At 31.2% G+C, this 23,457-nt stretch overlaps 1 protein-coding gene across 8 annotated transcripts in view; it reads right to left on the bottom strand.

The window, feature by feature from the left end:
* Window positions 1-23,457, bottom strand: part of LOC141452670 (uncharacterized) — a 33,688-nt gene that overhangs the window by 7,375 nt on the left and 2,856 nt on the right. For 4 of the 8 annotated variants that reach the window (XM_074125050.1, XM_074125048.1, XM_074125047.1 and 1 more), the window contains 7 exons: window positions 15,696-15,929; window positions 11,784-11,941; window positions 9,839-11,075; window positions 8,840-9,003; window positions 3,369-3,522; window positions 2,735-3,296; window positions 1,460-1,636 (listed from right to left, as the gene is read on the bottom strand). In XM_074125050.1, coding sequence (XP_073981151.1) covers window positions 1,460-1,636; window positions 2,735-3,296; window positions 3,369-3,522; window positions 8,840-9,003; window positions 9,839-11,075; window positions 11,784-11,941; window positions 15,696-15,924 — 2,681 coding nt within the window. In that variant the 5' untranslated portion in view covers window positions 15,925-15,929. Of the gene's footprint in view, window positions 1-1,449; window positions 1,637-2,734; window positions 3,297-3,368; window positions 3,523-8,839; window positions 9,004-9,838; window positions 11,076-11,783; window positions 11,942-15,319; window positions 15,558-15,695; window positions 15,930-17,838; window positions 17,863-23,457 lie in introns of those variants that run through there. The other 4 variants (XM_074125051.1, XM_074125054.1, XM_074125052.1 and 1 more) reach the window with 4 other exon arrangements.

Below are 23,457 nucleotides of genomic sequence, written 5' to 3'. Positions count from 1 at the left end.
CGTCAAACATACAACGCAGTTAAAATAGACTGTAGGCAATGAATAATTAAAACAAAATTTTGGTCCAATTATCTCAGAGAATCAATGGAAAAATGTGAAAACGTGGAAGAGAATGATCAAAATTGAAAAATTTGCAGTTCGAATAATAATGAAATGAAAAAACGTTCGAACTTGGGTATTGATAATTGTTTAAAGAGTAAACTAAACTCCTCAACAGATCTTTTTTTGTTTAAATTTACTTCTTGGTATATTGAAGGGATGAAAATGATAACAAAATTAGTTCTTTAAGTAATATAATTGCGATTCCTTAAAGCAATGGCATTCGCAATTTAGCAATGTTGCGGATGAAATTTGACAAATGGATTAAACGACAATTATAAAATTGTAAAATGTAAGGAGGGATAAGGTAGGTACGACGCAGAAAAGCCTTATTTGAGTTCAGCTGGCTCTCTATAGATTTTATCTTTTGAGAAGCCAATGCAGCTCACAAACCAGAACTCAGTATGAGGAGTAGATGTGTATAAAGAGGAAAGAAATTCATCCCTTTTGTTTCACTTTCAATATTCAGTAATTTCCTTTCTAATAACGCAGGTATCTTATATGTCTTGGACCTACCTCCTACAAAGAAATCCTATTTTTTCTAGGTGCTGAAATTGTATTTAATATTTTTGTAAGAGGTATGCATTACTGTAATGCCATTTTGTTTGTGTCCTTATTTCAGTTTTGCTAAAAAAATGAAAAGAACTTTGCTGTAGAATGACAAAAGATGTATGGTTATCTTTCATAATTTAGCTTGGATTAATTCGTAGTAAACTGATAGAGGAAGATTTTTTTGCTTAACATCACTACCAATCAACAGCTAGATTCGACGAAAACTGAATTAATATTAAGTCCTTCTATATGTAGAAGGGACTACTTATTAATTATTTGAATTGATGTACTCAAGATTTGATGTTTTAAACCAATAAGTAGAAGGTTTGTACAAAACTAATTCACCTACACAAATTACAAAAACGTGCTAATCGAAATAATGGTAGGTAGGTTCAGAGAAAGCCAAGTTAAAAGAAGAAAAGACATTAATTTAAAGTCTTTAGGTTACCAAGGAAATAATTATATAATAGTCATTCTGTGAAATCAATATTGGAGTTCAGCAATCATTTCTATGTACATTTAACTTGAGGGTGATAAAAGCGGATATAAAAGACATTAATTTACAAAGAAAATAAGTTTTTCCACAAATATATACATATATAATACATATGAATAGAAATAAAAAGCAGGGTGTACTTGAAACTGTACGGGTAAATAGTTGAATACGGCTGAAGTGAGGATGTGTTTTAGGAAGGAGACACTATCATTCTGCCAGCTATCACTTACCATAACCATGCGTGACATTGTGCCAACACTACACATCGAGAGATAACAGCAATAAATGGACCATTAACATACCTGCACTCACCTTGGAAGAGTAATTTGCATCTTTTCATTATGCATAGCTTTAGTACCATCATGTGTAGCTGCATATTCTTCCAAATTGGAAGGTTGTATTGGTGTTGTTGATCTAGGTCTGTCTACAGGAATGGTCTTCACTTCTGTCATTCGCTGTCTAATAGGAATTATTGGTACTGCTACTGATCTAAAAACAGTAATAAATAAATAAAATATTGTGGTTTTTTTATAAAGTTATTGCTCATTTCATTTTCATTCTGTTACTTAAAATCCTTTGCATTATAATAGAATGAGCACTCAACAGTAAGTATTGTATAGTTTCTACTCGAAAATTTGAAAAAAAAAAATGGACTTGAGATATATTTAAAATTGTTCCAGTAAATATACAAAGATGATAGAAAAATCAGATAATTAGAATTATTGATTTTAAAAAATTAATAGAAATGAGCTTAGTTTATTTTTATACTTGGTTCATTAACATAATAAGTTATTCTCAATATAATTTATTATCATTATAATTATTTTTGCATTAAAAAACGTGCATTTTAGCTTAAACATTCCAGTCTTTTTAATAGCATTCTTTTTTAATTATTAATGGCCCAATTAAAGAGTTGTATGTCTGCTAAGCCGATTCACCAAATTCCTGAATAATCTAGCTAATCAGACTCTTCTCCGCAGTTCTCTTATGAAGCAGGTTTTTGTTTGACTTCAGCTAAAATTTGCCAAATGAACGAAATCAGCCTACTTTGCATCTCGTCCTAAAAATGTTCTCAAGTTTTTTTTCTGAATTCTACACCCGATTTTTCAATTTTATTATATATTTATTACAAAAGAAGATAAAACAGATTTATAATGAATTATATCCTTAAGTATAAAGAGTTTCAACCAAAAATACGTGCTATAAACTTTGTTTTTTTTTCTCGAAAATTTTTACTTTTTGAAAGAAGCAAAATGAGTTACTTATTACTACGCTTGGAAACATATTTTTACATTTAAGGTGATTGACTTTTAAAAAATAAATAACACTACTTTAAGAAGCAATTAGTGTTGCAATATCTTAACTTGCATAAAAAACCAACAAATGTTTGCACAATCTTGGCTAGTTATAAACATTAAACAAATTGAAAATAAATAAAATACCTAACGATTATAATTTCTAAGTGATCCTTAAATATTTTACGATTCGAGTTTCAATTGAAATACTTGATAATGATATTCTAAAACATGGTTTTACTTAATCATGGAAATTAAAAATAAAGAGCTCAGGTATATATATTTTATTTACCTCTCCTGTGGTAATGTGGTTGGCACGTATGGCAATTCATCTTCTATGGAATCTCCTTGATTGAATAAACCTTTTCTTTCTTCATCACATTCCTCAGATTTTACACCACTTATCTGATCAATTTCAGCTTCAATTTCAGATGCTGAAGAACCTCTCTGATCTTCCACTTCATTTAGTTCATGATTTTCTGCAGAAACATTTTCTAAAGATTTAACACTTCCTTTAACACTATCATTTTGATTGGCTACAACTACTTCCTCTTTTATATTAATTTCTTCGTGTTTCTCATTTTTTTTCTCCCCCACAATTTCTCTACAAATGTCCATTGTTTCAATTACATTTTTACTTACGGAACTCGATCTTCTTACTTTAGGTTCATATTCTAAGGTTTCCAATTCTATTGTGCAAACTGCAGAGCTAGAACTATTTTCATGAGAATCTCGAGGATGATCTGAAGATGACGCTATTTCAGTAATTTCCTTTGTGTCTTCATTTATCACATCTACGACAATTACATTTCGTTCCATCACCTGAGCTTCATCCTGTTGAATGCGTACTGAAACTATTAGTATAAAATCAATCAGGTTTCAGTTATTTGTTTAAAGGCGCTACATAGTATTTTATTAATAATTACCCTCGGGTTGAATGTCTTTACTTTCCTTGCATGAAGCTAAATTTTTTGAAACTTCACTTGAGTTTACCGGCTCTATAACGTCAGGGTCATATAAAATACATGGTTCCACTATACTGTCTGGCGAATGAAGAGGAATAATAATTGAATCAGCTTCCTAAAACAAAACAAAACAACAATCAGATGTGAACTCTCTCCCTCACAATACTTTTTACAATTTTCGAGTTGTTGACTTACAAGTACATTTTTTAAAAAAACTCTAAATGCCTTAAAAAATTTTTACCAGGAAATTATTAAAACTGTCCGGTAGGACAGTTGTATAAGGGGTGATCGTCAAAAACTGCACGAAAAAGCGTAACGTTGAAAAACACCCAACTTTGACATTTTTTTCTCTTTTTCTATAAAAGATAAAATTCCCATATTTTCTTTAAAATATAGGGCAAATCCTCCTTTATAACTGTAATTTTTTGCAACAAACCAGATTTAATAGATTTCGAGAAAAAAGTTGCCGAAAATGAGAAAAAACGGCATTTTCAGAAAATGTTCTTGTTCTTCTTGTTACCTTTTTGTAAACAACGTAGCGCCTAAACGCGCGAACCGATTTTCATGAATGAGGTGTCATTCGATTAGGAATTTCATGTAGATGGGAGAGGAGTTTAGCCCCATTTATGTAAGGCCCCCTCCAAAATGATTTTTACTAATAACTCTGAAAATCTTGGCCCGATTTTGATGAAATTTGGCAGGATGAAAGGGTTAGGGCTCCCCTAAGTACCATTAAAGCGACGTTCTGCTCTTACATCTACTAAGGGGAAGTTTTGAAATCATTCAAAATTATCGTTCCGTGAACCTGTTTTCTACAATGAAGAGTTATTTGCTTCAAAAAGTGATGTAGATTTGCATTTTTATTGGTTTCGACGCAGTGTATTTTCAATTAAAATAGACGAGTTTGCCCCACGCTGATCAGGCACTCTCTAAAGTTTAAGTTAATTGTTCAATTAAACTGATTGGTACTTTACTTTATGCAGTAGTTAAGCATTTATAATATGTAATTAATAATTAATCTTATTCGTTAATAATAAATGTTAATGTAGTTTTCTTCAATTACATTGTTAATCTAGGTGTTATCCCCACAATGTAATATATGTGTAATATAAAATAGATATGCATATTTTTAGTTGGTTATAAAACTACTTTACAAGTACTCAGTTAAAAGGCTACATTAAATTAAAGTTTGAAAATGAATGAATTATAATTACAAGTGTTATTTATTTGTTACTATCTATGTAATTTGTGCTCACATAAGACAAATTCAAGACTTCAATTTCGTTTTACCTCCGTAATTCAAATTACAACTGTTATAGACCAAATCTAACATTCCCTTTTTCTTTTTCATACGTGAGTGAATGTGATGATTATTCAGAATAAAGTTAAATCACAAGAATAATTTGGAATAGGGTGAAATAAAATGTCTTATAATATTACTTAATACTAAATATTCTCTTATTCTACTAACAGAAAAATATTTATGGGTGATAAAAGGCCAGCGCAAGGGTCTCTGACATCTAATACATTCTAAAAATTATGATTCTAGAAGTATGAACGATAAGTTGGGTACTGGCAGATTTGATTACCTTTTGGCGTTTAATCAACTCTTATACTTAACTTTTGAAACTGTAAGTTATTGTAAAGGAGATATACAAGTAAAATATATTTAAAATCTATCGAGTAGTTTACGAGATAGTTATTTGAAGTTAAAATTTTCACTCTATAAAAAAAAAGCAAACATTCACTCCTAATATCTCGATTTCTGCTCGATAGATTTTTACTAAATTTTACACAATTATAGACAATACCTCCATATACAGATAATATATAAACAAAATCTATCGAGTAGTTAACGAGATATTTGAAATTAAAATTTTCACTGTTTCAAACTGAACCAAATTTTAACTCAAAATATCTCGTTTTCTGCTCGATAGATTTTTACTAAATTTTACACAATTATAGACAATAGTTTTCTTCATATACAGGTAAAATATAATCAAAATCTATCTAGTAGTTTACGAGATATTTGAAATTAAAATTTTCACTGTTTCAAACTGAACCAAAATTTAACTCTAAATATCTCGTATTCTGCTCGATAGATTTTTACTAAATTTTACATAACTATAGACAACAGTAGCCTCCACATACAGGTAAAATATAAACAAAATCTATCGAGTAGTCTACGAGATATTTGAATTTAAACGTTTCACTGTTTCAAACTGAACCAAACTTTAACTCCTAATATCTCGTTTTCTGCTTGATAGATTTTTACTAAATTTTACACAATTATAGACGATAGTTGCCTCCATATACAAGTAAAATATAAACAAAATCTATCAAGTAGTTTACGAGATATTTGAAATTAAAATTTTCACTGTTTCAAACTGAACGAAACTTTACCTCAAAATATCTCGTAATCTGCTCGTTAGATTTTTACTAAATTTTACACAATTATAGACAATAGTTGTCTTCATATACAGGTAAAATATAGTCAAAATCCATCTACTAGCTTACGAGATATTTGAAGTTAAATTCTTCACTGTTTCAAACTGAACAAACTTTAACTCCTAATATCTCGTTTTCTGCTCGATAGATTTTTACTAAATTTTTTACAATTATAGACAATAGTTGTCTTCATATACAGGTAAAATATAACCAAAATCCATCGACTAGTTTACGAGATATTTGAAGTTAAATGTTTCATTGTTTCAAACTGAACCAAACTTTAACTCCTAATATCCCGTTTTCTGCTCGATAGATTTTTACTAAATTTTACACAATTATAGACAATAGTTGTCTTCATATACAGGTAAAATATAATCAAAATTTATCAAGTAGTTTACGAGATATTTGAAATTAAAATTTTCACTGTTTTAAACTGAACAAAACTTTAACTCAAAATATCTCGTAATCTGCTCAATAAATTTTTACTGAATTTTACACAATTGTATACTAAAGTTCCCTCCATATACAGGTAAAATATAAACAAAATCCATCGAGTAGTCTACGATATATATGAATTTAATGTTTTCACTGTTTCAAACTGAACCAAACTTTAACTCCTAATATCTCGTTTTCTGCTCGATAGATTTTTACTAAATTTTACACAATTATAGACAATAGTTTTCTTCATATACAGGTAAATTATAATCAAAATCTATCTAGTAGTTTACGAGATATTTGAAATTAAAATTTTCACTGTTTCAAACTGAACCAAAATTTAACTCTAAATATCTCGTATTCTGCTCGATAGATTTTTACTAAATTTTACATAACTATAGACAACAGTAGCCTCCACATACAGGTAAAATATAAACAAAATCTATCGAGTAGTCTACGAGATATTTGAATTTAAACGTTTCACTGTTTCAAACTGAACCAAACTTTAACTCCTAATATCTCGTTTTCTGCTTGATAGATTTTTACTAAATTTTACACAATTATAGACGATAGTTGCCTCCATATACAAGTAAAATATAAACAAAATCTATCAAGTAGTTTACGAGATATTTGAAATTAAAATTTTCACTGTTTCAAACTGAACGAAACTTTACCTCAAAATATCTCGTAATCTGCTCGTTAGATTTTTACTAAATTTTACACAATTATAGACAAAAGTTGTCTCCATATACAGGTAAAATATAGTCAAAATCCATCTACTAGCTTACGAGATATTTGAAGTTAAATTCTTCACTGTTTCAAACTGAACAAACTTTAACTCCTAATATCTCGTTTTCTGCTCGATAGATTTTTACTAAATTTTTCACAATTATAGACAATAGTTGTCTTCATATACAGGTAAAATATAACCAAAATCCATTGACTAGTTTACGAGATATTTGAAGTTAAATGTTTCATTGTTTCAAACTGAACCAAACTTTAACTCCTAATATCCCGTTTTCTGCTCGATAGATTTTTACTAAATTTTACACAATTATAGACAATAGTTGTCTTCATATACAGGTAAAATATAATCAAAATCTATCAAGTAGTTTACGAGATATTTGAATTTAATGTTTTCACTGTTTCAAACTGAACAAACTTTAACTCCTAATATCTCGTTTTCTGCTCGATAGATTTTTACTAAATTTTACACAATTATAGACAATAGTTGTCTTCAAATACAGGTAAAATATAGTCAAAATCCATCGACTAGTTTACGAGATATTTGAATTTAATGTTTTCACTGTTTCAAAATGAACCAATATTTAACTCTAAATATCTCGTTTTCTGCTCCATAGATTTTTATGAATTTTTTTACAATTATATGCATGAATATGGCCAGCATAAGGGTCTGTGACTTGTAATACAGTCTAAAAAATATGATACTAGAAGTATGAATGAAATGTTGGGTACTTGCTGATTTGTGTACCGTTTGGCGTTTAATCAACTCTTATACTTAACCTTTAAAACTGTAAGTTTTTGTTAAGGAGTTTAAATAGAAACTTTTAATCTTCGTACGAAGTTTAGAGAAATTCGAGGAAAAAACTGAGAGAAATGAAAAATCATTTAGGTAATTTTGGTACTTTTGAAATTTTCTGCGTCTCAGAATTTTACAAAAAAAAGAGAATAACCAACCTCCTCTTCAAAGAGTTCCCTTTAATTGAACTGTCCAGGAACAATATCTCAAATAAAAGTTTTAGGCCAACACTAGAGCACTCAGGATAAAAAGTTAAAAGAAAGAAGTTGAAGTTATCTTTAAGAAAATCTCAAAAAATGAATAATCTATAAAGTTGTACATTTGGTAGTTCACTTTATATAAAACTTTTAATTTTAACAACACTTACAACTCATCTTTAAACTTTTTATATAGATGTTCCTTTAGAGAAGACTACACACCTTCCTCTTCCAGTAATGCCATTAATCAAAATATTCTGAGAAAACTTTTCAAAAAAAAGTTGTATGCCACCATAAGTGTACCTAGTTAAAACAAATTTGACGGAAACATTTTAGAGAAAATGATCACACGATAGTAGTCAGGTCCCCAAGGGGTTCCATCTAATTATAAAGTTTCAGCTTCTTGAGATATAGTTCACAAAACCCACCTATATACAGGGTAGTTTCTAAAACCACTTTTTTGAACTCATGGGTCTTTAAAACGGATATGTTCGGTGAAAAATCAAAATCGAATAATTTTACATTATTGTAATACTTCTTACCTATTAAGAGAAAGCAAAACATATTCTTGGTATTAGAACCATTTTCTTGTAGATTCTAGAAATGTTATAGTTAAAACTTTTAATCAATGTTTAAAAGCATCAATGAATTATGAAAATTAATATTGTTGTATTTTATTAGAAGATATTTATTCTAAACAGTCTTACGATGAAATGATTTACAAAAAGCATGAAAAAGAAACAGTAAATTGTCTTTATAATTTTATTATTGCAAATCAAGGAAATCGATATTTGAATAGAATTTTGACTTACCTCTTGTTTGAATTTGAATTCAACATTTGTAAACTTAGGGTCTAGGCTGGCTTTCTCCTCAGCCGGAGCTCTTTGAGTAGGAGGCTCTTTTACATTCTTTTTAAATAAGGAACTGAACATTGATTTATTGCGAGAATCTTTCTTTGTTTTTGAATCCGCAGAGCCTAAAAAACATTTAAAAAAGTCAGTCATTTTTATAATCTAAGTTGATAACAAAGGCTTAAAGTATTTTGAATCAGTGCCCAGCGAGTTACGCCCCTTTGGATCCTAACTCAACCCTGCTATAGAAGTTAGGTAAGAACATTCAATCTACTTTTTTCCTTACTGAAAGATTACAAATTTCTTTTATGTATATTTAGGTATACTTAAAAGGTATATTTTTTATGGATTCCTGAAAGGTCATAAACACCTTGACGATCAAAATGGATGAAGAAAGCTTCAAAATTTCCTTGCGGTTGAGTTAATTTTTAACGGTGGTGGGGGAGTTAAACATAACATATATCCTTACGCTCCTTCTTCCTCCTGATTCTGGGTTATTTTATTTTGTTGTGATGGCGGCATATTTATTCATTGATATACAATGTAGATATGAGTCGACCTCATCTACTTAAGAAGTATTTAAAAAGATTGAATCTTCTAAACTTTCTCCGCTATTTAAAGGATAAGTTTATATTGAGAATCTTTTTAATTTAAGTAACAAGAGTGAACTAAAGAGATTATTGCCTGCTTAAAGACTTCCCTACTTAAGAAATGTTCTAATCCTCGTCTTATGGTTTTGTATCAGATCCACGTTGGGACTCTTACTTTTTTCGTTTTTCCACTAATATCCACTTCTCCATTTCCTAATATCTCTCCCTCATTCAACTTGTTAGTTATCAGAGAGATTTAAGATGAAACCCCTGATAGCAAGAGAACCATCTGATTTTGACTAAATATGTATAAAGATTATTGTAACATTACTGTAATATTATTTCTTAAAGTAAGAGTCAAACAACCCACCTGACGTGTTTGCAGATTTTTTACTACTGCTTGAAGAATCTGAACTCCTTCTGAATAAAGCTCCTTTTGTAAAAGAAGTTGCCGGAGACGGCGTTCTAGATTCATCGCGAGGGAGATGTGTCATACTTTGAGCGGGTCTTCCATTTTTCGTAGCTAATTCTAATGTAGCTGGCTTGCATTTATTAATTGGATCAGGCGTCCTTGGTTTTTTACTATGTTTCTCCCTAAAACTACTAAAATGTGCCGGTTCTTCAGACCAAGGTTTAAACTGCACATTTTGTCCATTTTTATGATTAGATTTTAATGTAATTTCAGTCTTTGGTTTTTGAATATTTTCATCATCATCTCCATGCAAAGAAATAAAACGAACCAAATCACTTTCTTCAATTTGTGGTTTTTTTGACTTTGCCTTACTTTCCGTAGTAACATCTTTTTTAGAATAATCTACAATTGGTCCCTTTAAAGGAATATAAATTCCATATTCTGGTACATAAGGTGCATTATCATCACTTGGAGCAGGTTCTTCTGTTTCTTGAGGAAGATTGGCATCTTCTGGTTCTTCTAAAGATCCATGCAAAGGAATTATTCTTACTAGTTCGTTATCATCATTCTTTTTTCTATCAGAATGTTTAGTATTTTTAAGATGAACTCTAGCAGAGTTGCTTCTTGGCTGATAGGAAACTGCAGGTCCAGATGTTTTAGATAACCTCTCACTATGTGATCTAGGTTTACTTTTCGGATCAAGTGCATTAACCTTGACTGGGTTCACATCCAAAGTTGTGCGGGTACTGTATACATTCCTGTTTACGGGTGTCTCTGAAGGCAGGACAGCACCAGTAGGATCAGACTTACGTGCTAAGAGTGCAGCCTCTACACTTTCTTTAGGTGGATATTCTGCTTCTAAACTTACAGTAGGTATTGGTTTTGGACCACAGAATGATGTCTCTAAAAGCATTCGATGTGGAGAGCTGCATCGGGAAGCCCTAGAATAGTTGGAAATTGCTGAGAGACGCGATTGTGCAGAAACGTGTGATCCAGCGGAAAGATGTGAATTCCCAGAAATTGCAGAGCCTCCTGACACATGAGATGCTGCAGATCCTCCAGATGCTACTGAACCAATTGAAGAAAGCCTGCTCGTTCGTCCTCCTATCAGCAACAATCCACCTTCACTACAAGCTGAATCCTTTCTTTCATGTGTTTCTTTTTCACTTTGTGCTTCAAGTTCATATTTGGTAACCTGAAAATCATTACTGATATTTTATAACGTCCATATTTTTATTTAAAAGTATTCACAAATGGTACTCAAACAATTACAAAAAAGTAACTTGTATAGTGAAGATGACATGCAGTACGTACAAGATATCTTTATTAAGCATGAATGAACCTTAAGAAGAAGTAATTTCTGCTATAAAAAAATAATTAATAATTTCGTAAAAGAAGTAAAAAAAAATTAGTTGAAAAAAGAGAAAATAGAAGGAAAATAAACAGCTAAAAACAGAACAAACTGACCTTAGAAAGTTAGAAGGGGAGAATTAGAACTGACTTGCAGAAATATGATGAAAAAATCTTGAACGAATTTTACTTGTGACAGAAACGGCGAAGGATATTAAGAAACAAACCAAAAATTCAGAAAAAAAAATGATTAATAATATCAAAATCCGCCAAGCTACGGAATTTTTAAGGCAAAAGGTAGTCAAGAAGAAGAAGTAGAAAGATCAGTGAAGAGAAAGGGCTAGAAGCGGTGGGTCCTTGTCCATAGAAAATTGAGATTATTCCTAAGAAATGGAAGATAAGCAAAATAATTATTTTCTATAAAAAAAGAAAAACGAAAATTAAAAAACTTATCTGTTCCTCTAACACAAATGTTCTAATTTCATTAAAAGTAAAATCTCATTTTTGTGCATTATGCTCCCTAAGGTAATTATTAAGTAATTTAGACACTAACTGCTTGTTGTTGATGCTGCAACTTTTTCCTCCTTGTTTTTGTTTCATTTTCTTCCGGATCTTGGAAATCTAACTCTTCTGTGCTGCTTCTAAGCTCCAATGCCATTTCTTCAGTGAAGCCAAGTCCGAATTTTGCCCCATTAGCACCATCTGCAGTCCCTTAGAAAATTTTTAGCATTAATTTAATAGTAATAATAATAGTAGTAGTAATAATAATAGGGAAGGGATTAGCTATGAGGTTAGCATACTGGACTCCCACGCGGAGGTCCCGGGTTCGAATCCAGCAGCTGACCCTTAGATTTTCTCTTCCTAGGAGCTTCTTACAGCTCACTGTCCGGTGATGGACAGTGTTGTCTGTAACGAGAGAACACTGTCCGGAGGCCGGCAGTGCACTGAAAAAGCTCCGGGCACCAATAACCTCAGATGTTGATGCGCTAAAAAAAAAAAAAAAAAAAAAAAAAAAAAAAAAAAAAAAAAAAATATTTTGAATAAAAAATCTACTTTATAATCTCCAAGGAGTTAGCACTTGCTCTTTAATGCCTAATAATGTTAACAAAAATTGTCTCGGGTAACAAAACAATTGCTTCGGCTAACAAACCAATGGATCTTGACGAACAACCCAGAAGTTCGCATGTCAAGAGATGGCGTTCTAAATATATTAAGGAAAGTCAGTAAGACTGACTAAAAAAAAATTCTTCAAAATAGAAAATCATTTCAATAGGTAAAATGTATTTCAATTCTTAGGCTGCAACAGATAAATTGTACATACATTAATTTAACTGGACAAAATTGCTTTTGTTAATGAATAGAGAAACTAATAAGTTCATTAACCGAAATATCAAGAAATAAAACTAATATAAAGAAGTAATTTGTTATTTGCTAATGTTATTTCTTCAGCTTTTAATAGAAATAAATTTTCAGTTTCTTAATGAACTTTAAAAAATTACAAAAGAAAATGTATACTGCAGACAATTACAGAAGACAATTAGAAGGCAAGTCCCTATTAATTATTATTGTACTTAGATCTGGTAAAGCGATCATTTTACGTAACGTAGTTAAAAAAAGAAAGAATCGATTCGCAACACTAATTCTCGACTATGGTTGCCCTCAATAATTTTGTAGCACGTTGATACAAAGCATAGGTTTTCAAGAAATTCCTAGCAAAAATGGCCAGATATATTTCATTTTTTTATCAACCATTGAAGCTGTATCTTAAAAACTTTGCCAATAACTTCATAGCATATCGTGCGATCCTTTCTTTTACACAAACAGCTATCAGTGAGTATTTATTGTATTAAACCGTTTTTGTGTTCCTGAATTTGATATTGCTTTTTGTGCACTTTAAAATCTATATTTTTATCAGTATAAGTGTCTTCTCTCGAATAGCTCATTAATATACACTTCTTAGTTAATAGCTCTGCTGAAAGACATCAAAAAAGTATTTATTCCTTCCAAATAAATCATCAGGTTAAAGGGCACCCATTTTAATCTCAATTTTAAAATGTCTATAATGTTTTGAATTCTTAATATTGGTTGAATTTTTTTTTAAAAAAAAAGTGTGTTAATACATAAAGATTTAAGATTTATGACTAATCAGCTTTGTATCTTATTTTCAAAAAAGTTACTTGAAGTCATAATCAAAAGAGTTGCATGAAAAATAACGAATACGTTGCTCGCTTAAGTAAAAGACATAATTATTATGGAGTCAAAATGGTTTTCTGAGTTAATTTATTGGGCACCTGTTGATTGCGAAGCGCGAATTGCGTGCTAACGTTAACAAATGCATGCTAATAAACAAAATAACCCGTAATCATGAAAAAATAAAAATAAGGAGTCACACGAAATGTTATATTATTTTTTATAGCTAAAATTTAAATTGTTACAAATTCATAATAACGATTAATTTTCTGTTTCCTCATTTAAACACATTAACGGCCGAAAACTGTGAAAAATTAATGCGCTTTTTATGTGATCACTTTTAAGCTGAAAGTCATCTTGAATGTGATGACGTATTTAAAAGGGAAAATTATTTGTTTGGAGTTAAAACAACGATTGTTATTAATAATATATACTTCAATCAATGTTTTAATACAAACTCCAATATATAATAATATATCCTCTAAGTTACAGTTCATTTCTTTGATTTTATCCGTCGTAACACGCATTTTTATTGTATCTCTGACCGGTTGCGGACTTCATCCATTATCAGAGATATTCAATCTATCAGTGAATCTATCACAGAGAAACATAAATAACAGCTTAGCTACTCGTATTTTAAGATTCACTCTCTATTTTCTAACGCATTACTTTTTGCATACTTAGAAAGAGTGATGAGACTTTAATGAAACACTGGAAATAGTTTAAGAGTGAGACAAAGTTTTGTGCAAATGCTAACATGAATAATAAAATTGGCTGTCTAATAAAGAGTAAAAATGCAAGTATTTGCTATTTTATCCTGGACACTGGTCAATTTCAATTTGGTGAAATCATTAGCATCTCAAATTCAGTAAGAAGAGGCAGATTTTTGCAATTTATCATTGATCAATTTAATCTTCTTTCAACGTTTCTTCAATTTAAAACCAGTTCGAATCATTTGGGACTTGCAGTAAAATGAATCATAAACAGAAAAGTTGATATAAATGAACATTTTTCAGCATAAATGTTACCAAATACTTGTTTAATAGAGGTGTTATTCATTCACCATACTAAAATCTATCAGTGCTGCAGTTTCTACTTTTCCCTATGTCAAATGCCGAAGTAACATCAATAATTGATTGTAAGATTGCACATGCATCAACGTGGTTTCAATTTTTTTTTAGAGAGAGAAATTTTTAAAACATTTCTGAAACGTTAATCATTCCGTTATAATACAGAGGGGATAACATTAGTCTTTGCGTTTAGCACTGCTTTACTTTGATGAATATTCAAAAGTAATTCATGCAAGTAAGTGTCTATTTATGGAGGAGTGTGAGACACTTCTAACCTGACTGCAAGTTTTCTAATGTTGTATTGAGGATGAGCTTCTACTGCTTCTCTTAAAAGAGTTGGGACTAGAAACCGTGGGCTTCTCGGAGCTTGCTTTATTTTTAAGGCTTACGTTTCCTTCCCTGAAAATTTTAAACCAATACTGTGCAACACAAACTGACAAAGCATTGGCCCTCTTCAACTTTATAAACTTCTCAAACTGTGGCTATTGCTTTAAAGCCTTTTATAAAATAGAACCTCAATAACTCCCAAAATGTTAAAAATTTAAATTCATTTTGCCAATTTGTAAGTAAAAAAAAAACCACACTCAATACATATAGAAAAATGAATGTTAAATAACTAGTAAACAATATACAATATAAACGCTGCATACAATATGAACTCTGCTTATTAAAACTGTCCGGTAGGACAGTTGTATAATAAACAAGTTTTCTTTTTAACATCATTAGATATCACCAAAAATATGTTCTAAACGAAATGGTCATTAGTTTTTAATTTATTAGGCAATCTTTCTACTGAAGCGAAGCAAAAAGAGAAACAAGATTTGCTTACTTTCTTGACAGCCTCAAATCCCTGATTGAAATGTTTACTCGTTTGAACTTCAACTTCCACTGTTTAAACTGCTGACGTACAAGAGATGACAAAAAAAACAATCCTTACAATGACGTTTATTGGGGCAGGAGTCATTGGACTTCCATAAGACTTTTCTTTTAAAAATCGATAAAATCAAACGTTAATTTAACACTTGTGTGCATTCCATAATACTTAATTAGTGAGGGCATTCAGCCGTATCCGCTAACATTATGCTAAATATATTTATTGGTGGCTAATGTATTTCATAATTATTTAATATATTAATTTATAAGTTATTATTTGTTTCACCAAAACACACAAACGTGGTGTTTAGTGCTGTGCTAACTGATATTACCTGCAAATAGCTCCCTCTCCGGACTGCTGTCATCATGATGTGATGAACTACTGGCACGTGAAATATCAATACGGGGGGTTATACCGATGGGGCGGTGCCCCCCTGCGTCCTCTTTTATACCCGGCAGTGTGAGACGGCACTTATCGTCTGGTGGGCTTTCGTCACTCAAATCTTCCAATGAAGCGAATGGGGCCAACCCCTTTTGAGTTTTATGCCCTTTTCGGTCCATTTACTCTGAAAAAATAAAAATTAACTTAATTATAATTTTTTACATATACATACATACTAAAAATAGTAGTAATAAAAATCGAATGCAATTTTTAATACATCATTCTTGGACAAAAGAATTAATTTCAGGACCCAAACTATTCAAAATTGCTTATTTAATTAATGAGTTAACAGTTGAACATTTTTAAAGTTGTCTTTTATTTAATGCGCTCCTGTTATTGTTCTAGCAATAATAATCTTAGACCAAAAAGTAAATTTAAAGGCCTCCAATAATCTGTTCGAAAGCAACTCTTCAAAGTACTTCAATTAAAAATAAGGAATCAATTTTCTCTTCGGAATGAAACTGTCAACCAAAAATCAACATTTCTTTGGAACTGACTGAATACCTAAAATGGGTGTGTAAGGTGTAATTATGAGCCATTATATTTTCTGCTGATAACTGGGCAGTCGTTAAGAGGCATTATCTCTATGGCGCATTTAGCCTCTGTTGTTCCAGTCGTATATTTCTGAAGGAAACTGTTTACATTAATTTTTTTTTTTTGTTTTAATGTAAACTGTTTTTATGAATGTTTTGAATTAGGTCAATCTATTTTGGAGCCTCAAAATTTGAGCGTCTAGGCTCTTAGGATTTAGAAATAAATTGAGGTTTTCCGAAGCCATAATCATTAAAATTGTATCACTATATCTTCAGGGCCCCATAAGATAGCTCTTTTTGTTTAAAAGTAAAGAAAGCATTTGATAAGTGACCGCTTTTAGGTTGATTCAAGTAGACTTCTTTAGAACTGGCTTCTTTTACATTCCACCTCAGTGTAAAGTTATTATTATCGCAGAAATGTGTTTACTTTGCCACATACTTTAAGAAAATTCGATCAAATTTTTAATACAATATCATCTTAACATGTTCTAATGTTTAATTCTCAATATTTGTAGGTATTATTTTTGTAGTTTTTTTTTTTTTTAATCTTAGACATAATATGTGACATATTATGTGGTGGTCACTAGCGCCCACAATTGTTTCTCATACTTACACTAAAGCACTAGGTTTTTTGAAATGTCTTAATGAAAATAATTAAACTGGCTATAAATTGCCCCTATATAGAATTCATTCTTCCTTTAACTTTTTTTTTAATTAAAAAAATATAAGTGATTTTTTTCTGCAAAGCATGTGACGGTATTAGAGATGCGATTCTTCATCCGTTCAGATATCTTGTCTAAAGGTGGTTAACTAGCGGATTCAGTGTGGCCACTGACAACTCTCTTGGATCAACAGGTAGCCTGATGGCAACTACACACAAGGATTGGTCGGTAAAAGTCATGTAAAAAGCAGTATAAGAGTTCAACCTTAGGTAAGTTTGCAGAGGCAAAGTAAGTCCCAAAATATGGATTCATTTCGTGCTACTTTAATAAATGACCTGAACCAGATTTTCTTTTTCTTCTAAAGTTAAGTAAGGTTTTAGTCATCAAAGATACCATACTTACGAAGACACCACAATTAATTTACATTATCACCGACACTGCCTTAAGTAACCCTGACAAAACGTTGGCCAAAAAAAAAAAAGGAAGAAAAAGAAAATAGAAGTCATTACAGACTATTCCCGATTAACGAACATTAAAAATTTAATACGTGCTATTTTATTAAAACGTAAGTTTTGGAAAGTGAAAAATTGCTGACCAAACTTTTTTTGTTTTTCTAGATGTTCAGAATGTGAATGAATAACTTAAAGCAAACATTTTTTGATAAAATAGATTGTTTTCTCTTTTGATCCAAGAACATGGTTCAACATTGAAACATTTTATACACAGTAACAGAAAATTCCTTTAATGCAGGGGTAGTACGTAAGAAAAAAAAATTCTGGTACAGGTTAGAAATAATGTGTTACAATCGACAATATCACCCCCTCGAACTGACTACTACCTGTTTTTGTGAACGAGCCATCACTAACAAATATATTCAATAAATTCAAGTATAAAAAAAAATATATTAACTTTGGAATTACACAAAAAATTAAAATATGAATGAATAAATCTACAGTGCAGTGCAGTGTACACTTTACCAAAACTAGCTCCCTTAAGCTGCAGAGCTATTTACAAAAGCTAATGATTAAGACCCGCCCTCGCTTATTATTATGATATAAGATATTTTCCCTACTCACTCACACTTCCCTCAAAACCATTGTTTTATTGTACTAACCGTTTTGAAAGCGTTAAGATGCAGTTAAGTATTAAGATAGTACAACTAACTAGTTTAAAACACATAGATTACATTCTTATAAGAGAAAAGTGGGAGATGATGATCACGAAAATTTATTTAAATATCATTAATATTAGTGAAGCATTTTAATTTAATTTTTTTAAGCTAAACTTTTGATCATTCAAGGTTTTTTAATCACTTTTTTTTCACGACCTTTAGTTCTTTTTGTAAATCAACACCTTTTGCTCGAGAATAAAGTAGTTAATTCGTGGTTAATAATATTAGTCTACATCTTCTTTTCATTATTATAACTATAAAGAGTGAGGAAATTTGGTAGAGAAAGGAAGTTTGCGTTGATGATAGCGTTCTATTAGAAGTGAGTAAACTTTGGAGAAACTAGGGCAGATAACACAAGGCACAGCTGTGAATTCCCTCTCACAAAGGTATTATCAGTCACTGTTTAATTTTTTAAATATTTTAAAAGTAGAAAAATTCAATGAAAATCTAAATTAAAGTTTATGTAGTGTATGTAATTTACTCATTCAACTTTTTTTAGTAAAATTTTACTGAAGAAGTTTAAGTGCTCAACTATTTACGAATATTTTTTGTTTTATTTCTATAAAAAAACAAACAAAAATATATTCGGAAATTCGCAACGCTGCCTTTAGCTAATTTTTTCTTGAACTTAATATTTATTTCCAATATTGCCTGATCACTTCTCTGTGACATTAGACAGAGCTTTTGTTCATTTGTTTCATCTGAGTTCTGAAAACTTTTCTTATCGCGCGAGTTTTGACGTTAAACTGTGACATTGTCGCTATAATCAGTTCAGTAAGCACTCATTGTCAACAATCCTTCAAGATAACGTTCATTGATTAAATAATCATTAAGCACGCTCCACGACGGTTCTAACCTCTGTTTCAATGAAAATTAGAAGTGGTGCACAAAGAGGAAATAAGTATCTTTATGCATCAAGAGAATCTAATCTTGTATTTAATAATGAAGCAAATAACTATGAGTCTCAGATGGCACAACGCTGGGAGTGCAAAGGCTACAATATTGTTGCGACGATTTCGAACCAATCTGGCACTTTTCGATGGCAGTCAAAATATTGCTTGAGTGATAACACACAACAAAAACTACCTTATGAAAGAGAGGATGGAAAAGTTTTCTTAGGAAGGCAATTTGGGTTTTTTGAGTATGAATGGACATATATGGACATCATTTTTATCAAAATTACTTTGTAAACATTTTTTGTTGCTCGTCAAATCGATATTAATTTCAATTCTAGCTTTCCAACTGAAGCTTTTACAGTATGTAACTTCCATAATTTAACGTGTTACTATCAGACAGTGATTCGTTAGTATCACTATAGAGAAATGTAATCAATTTTTCAAATAATATGAATGTTTAATTACTATTTATAATATTTGAGCCTTGTAAAATTAATTGAATTCTTCACATTTAACATGAAAAATAAAACTGTCTTCATCTTCATAAAAAGTCTAATTGTATACTTGAAACTTACAGATGTAAATAAGTAGTGACTAATAAGTGAAATACAATGCAAAACACGTGATTGGTTTTGCATCATTGTCTGGGAACTTCACATCATTTCTCATGTACTTATAACTACGATTCTATTCTATAAAATGTATGTGTGTCTAAGTGAATGCGGCTAAACTCACGCTTGGCTTGCTTCAGGCTGCGGTACACAGCTCTAAGAGTTAGAGACTTGTATAGCTTATGAAAGGAGGGATTTGTTGATGAAAATAAGAAAACACCAAGTTCACATTAAATATCGAATTATAATCAGACATGGACAAACAAAAATTAAGGAAATTTTTAATGTTCTTTTTTAATAAGTTTTTCTGAAAGATAGAACGAACAATTTTCTGCGGAGTTGGTACTTATAGTTAACTCTCAGCTTACGAATATTATACAGAACATGAATAGTGTATATTTTAATTTAACCACTGCCTTAGGATGTGGCACATATTAATTTTTTATTCTTGCTTCGTACACTTCATTTGACTTTGTACTTGTGTCTTTTATTTTGTAGTTTATATCTGAATATCTACTACTTCTTTCAAGTGTAAATGAAAATTCATTCCTGGTGCAACTTTACATTACTTTTAAGATTAATGATTCCATTATCAACCTAATAATTTGATGAATTATTCGTTGGACTTTAAGAAGCGGTAATAAATTAACAGATATTGAAGAAAAAAACAATTATAGCATTTTAGAAATTTACCAAACTCTGGTCAAAAAAATACCTATGTACCTACCCCATGGCGCTATGGCTCTACAAGGACCAGGGACTTCTCCACTATTTTTTGCCATTCGGCTTTGTCGTAGGCGTACCTCCGTCATCTTCTAACACCCATCCCTCTCAAAACTTCCTCCATACCATCTAACCATCTCATACGAGGACTCCCTCTTTTTTTCAGGATACTGCCGGCCTCTGGAGTGTTCTTTTGTTGTCAGAAAACTTTGTCCATCACCGGACAGTGAGCAGTAAGAAGTTTCTAAGAAGAGGAATTCTAAAAGCCTGTAGCTGGATTGAACCCGTATTCTCCGCGATAGAATCTAGTAGGTTAACCGCTGAGTTAATCCATTCCCTTCTTACTTACTAAATAAAACCATTGCTGTATTAGGCTGGAAACATAGTGGAGCGGCGAGCAAAGCGGCGATGATAGCGAAGAGCGAAGCGGCAAAAACAAAAACTAGAAATAGATAGAGTTGCTCTATCTTCGCTTTGCTCGCCACTATGCGCGGTCCCATATGTTTACTTGTATTTGATTTCGCCGCTTCGCTCTTCGCTATCAGCGCCGCTTTGCTCGCCGCTCCACTATGTTTCCAGCCTTATTCTTTCGGTTATCTTCGGAATTGGAAGCATCATTTTTGGTTATACAATAATCTATCTTAGTTACAACAGCATTTATGATAGATCTTCCAAGAGCAGTCAATGTGTGGCTATTCTTTTTGCACGTAACACGATTGTTTTACAAACTCAACTGAGTAGGCAAATAAATGCTTTTCCTCTAATCTAGGACGGTAGATTGGCTTTTAATCATTGCGTGTCGACGCACAAAGGCAGTTACTCAGTTACCACAACAAACTAAACAGAAACTTCTACCGGACACTTTTAATCTATCCTTAATTGTGAATATGGCGACAAGTGGCTAATATGACTGGAGGATACAAAATAAATTTAAATTGAAGAAGAAGTTATATATGACATTGATACCTACATACAACTACAAAGTAAAAATATTATTCTATACAGTCATATTTTCTAATATAAATGTGAACTGTATATTCTATATGAAAGGCTGTTATTAAGTTTAATTGCAGAAAGAGGTTTTCTCTTCACCGTATTATTGCTTTTCAAATTGAAAATTTCATTTGACACTGAATTGTTTTCAAGGTTCAGATGTCATTTCACAGCCAAATTGAAGTTAATGTACAGCATTGAATATTAATTGTACTTTCATTGAATTGCATAGTTATGAAGTAGAGATGTGAAAAATCTATGACCATTTAAGAATATGACCCGTATGATATATATTTTTTCGGAGCAGAGTGCCAAATAAAAGTAAAAATTATTAATGTATGCAGTTGGCTAGAAGTGAACTAGATCCCTTAATTTCTCTCTTGATTTCCATGATTGTGAAGGGAGTTTAAGGAAGTAACCGAACTAGTTTTAAGAGCTAGGTTTCAAATTTTGAATTCTAGTTATTCTAAGTTCAGATCTACGATATCTCAGATCTCGTATATCTGGTTTGGGTCTTGGAAGGTGATTAGGTACCAAGCACTGGGTAATTTCTCTTACTGATCCAGTGGAAAGAACCCTATTAGCTTCTCTAAAGAATACTTTTGAGCTGAAAAATAATTACTTAAGACCAATGTAATTTAAAAAAACTAACAGGCTTCCGACAGACTTTTTGGTACTCAGAGGTTTACGTGGACCTTCCAACGAAAATCCAGTTTCGAAAGTATGAAGTCACCGCAATATTTCTCCTTTTGCCAGCAGCTAGAAGGAAATATTTATTCAGTAATATGTTCATAAATTGGTTTATCAAGCCTTTGCTAAAAGCATTATTAAAAATAAATGAAGTATAGAATGCAAAAGCTTAACAAATTGGGATTAACTGTTCTTTTGACTCTTTTACTGCATCAACTAACCTCTGAAGATTTTACTAATCTCAACAGATGACTAAATGTTAATGATCAAATATTTTTAATTATTTAGGTTAGCAGAACTTTCTATAAATTCTGACCGCTTGGATTAAGCTATTGATTTTTACAAGTTACTGGAGCAATGTACTCTAGTTATCAATATCAACACTTATAGTCCTTCTTTTTGTCTAACCGACCAACTTGTTTTAAAAATTCAGTATTGGTATTTAAAATACTTTTCGTATAGCATCTGATCTGTTTAGTTACTTTCATTTTTTTTAGTTAAAGCACTTCTGAGGTCATTGATGTGTTAGGCTTAGTACTTCGTACCACGATTTTCTATTTTTTATTTAAACTGTATGCGCACATAATCATATCCACAACATTTCATTTTTAACAACAGATCCATTTTTAAAAAGCGCTTTTTCGTGCTTAACGAACCCTTAAACAAATTCAAAAATCGAAAATCTGCACCATCACTCAGCCCTTACCCCTTACAAAGCGAAAATTAAATAAATAAAAAATAACAGTGTACAATTTATGCTTGTAAAATTGATTTTCTTTTCTGTTAATCGTTTTCTTAATTTCATTTTTTTTTTTAAATCTGCTAGTTTATATTTTTTTCCTATTTGCCTGTTACAGCTCACAGTTCAGTTCTGTCTGTAACCATGTTATTAATGCGGGCATAGGGGAGGCTCCAGGCGTAATTGACTTAATGTTAACGCACGTTAGTTAAAAAAAGAAGAAAAAGAAAAAAAAATATTAGTGAAACTAACGCATAGCTATAATAGAGCATTCAAGGTCCATTATTTGTTGTTACGAAATCAGAACAAGATGTAATTATTTTGTCGGAAAACTGAGCATTCTTCATTAGAATAAACTTTTGCTACGGAACTCTCTTTCTGCTCTCAACTCGCTTTGCTGCTAAAAACTGCTTCCTTTGACAGTCGTATAACAAGAAAAGTTTCTAAGTAAAAGAGTTGCTTAAAGGTATACAAATATAAAAAGCGAAGAAGTTAAAGTGAGAGTTATTTAATACGTAGAGAATAGAGTCGATATCCTTTTGGTTAATGACGTCGAGGTGTTACATATAAAAAGCAAGAGCTTTTGAATATTTAATCTCAAAGCAAGGGAGAAAGCATTTAGTCACAATATTAA

The sequence above is a fragment of the Rhodnius prolixus genome, unplaced genomic scaffold, assembly GCF_049639745.1.
Source record: "Rhodnius prolixus isolate KJV_2025 unplaced genomic scaffold, Rpr scaffold_3, whole genome shotgun sequence".
Taxonomy (NCBI): domain Eukaryota; kingdom Metazoa; phylum Arthropoda; class Insecta; order Hemiptera; family Reduviidae; genus Rhodnius; species Rhodnius prolixus.
Note: the sequence above shows the minus strand (reverse complement) of the source record. Positions and strands in the feature narration are given on the sequence as shown.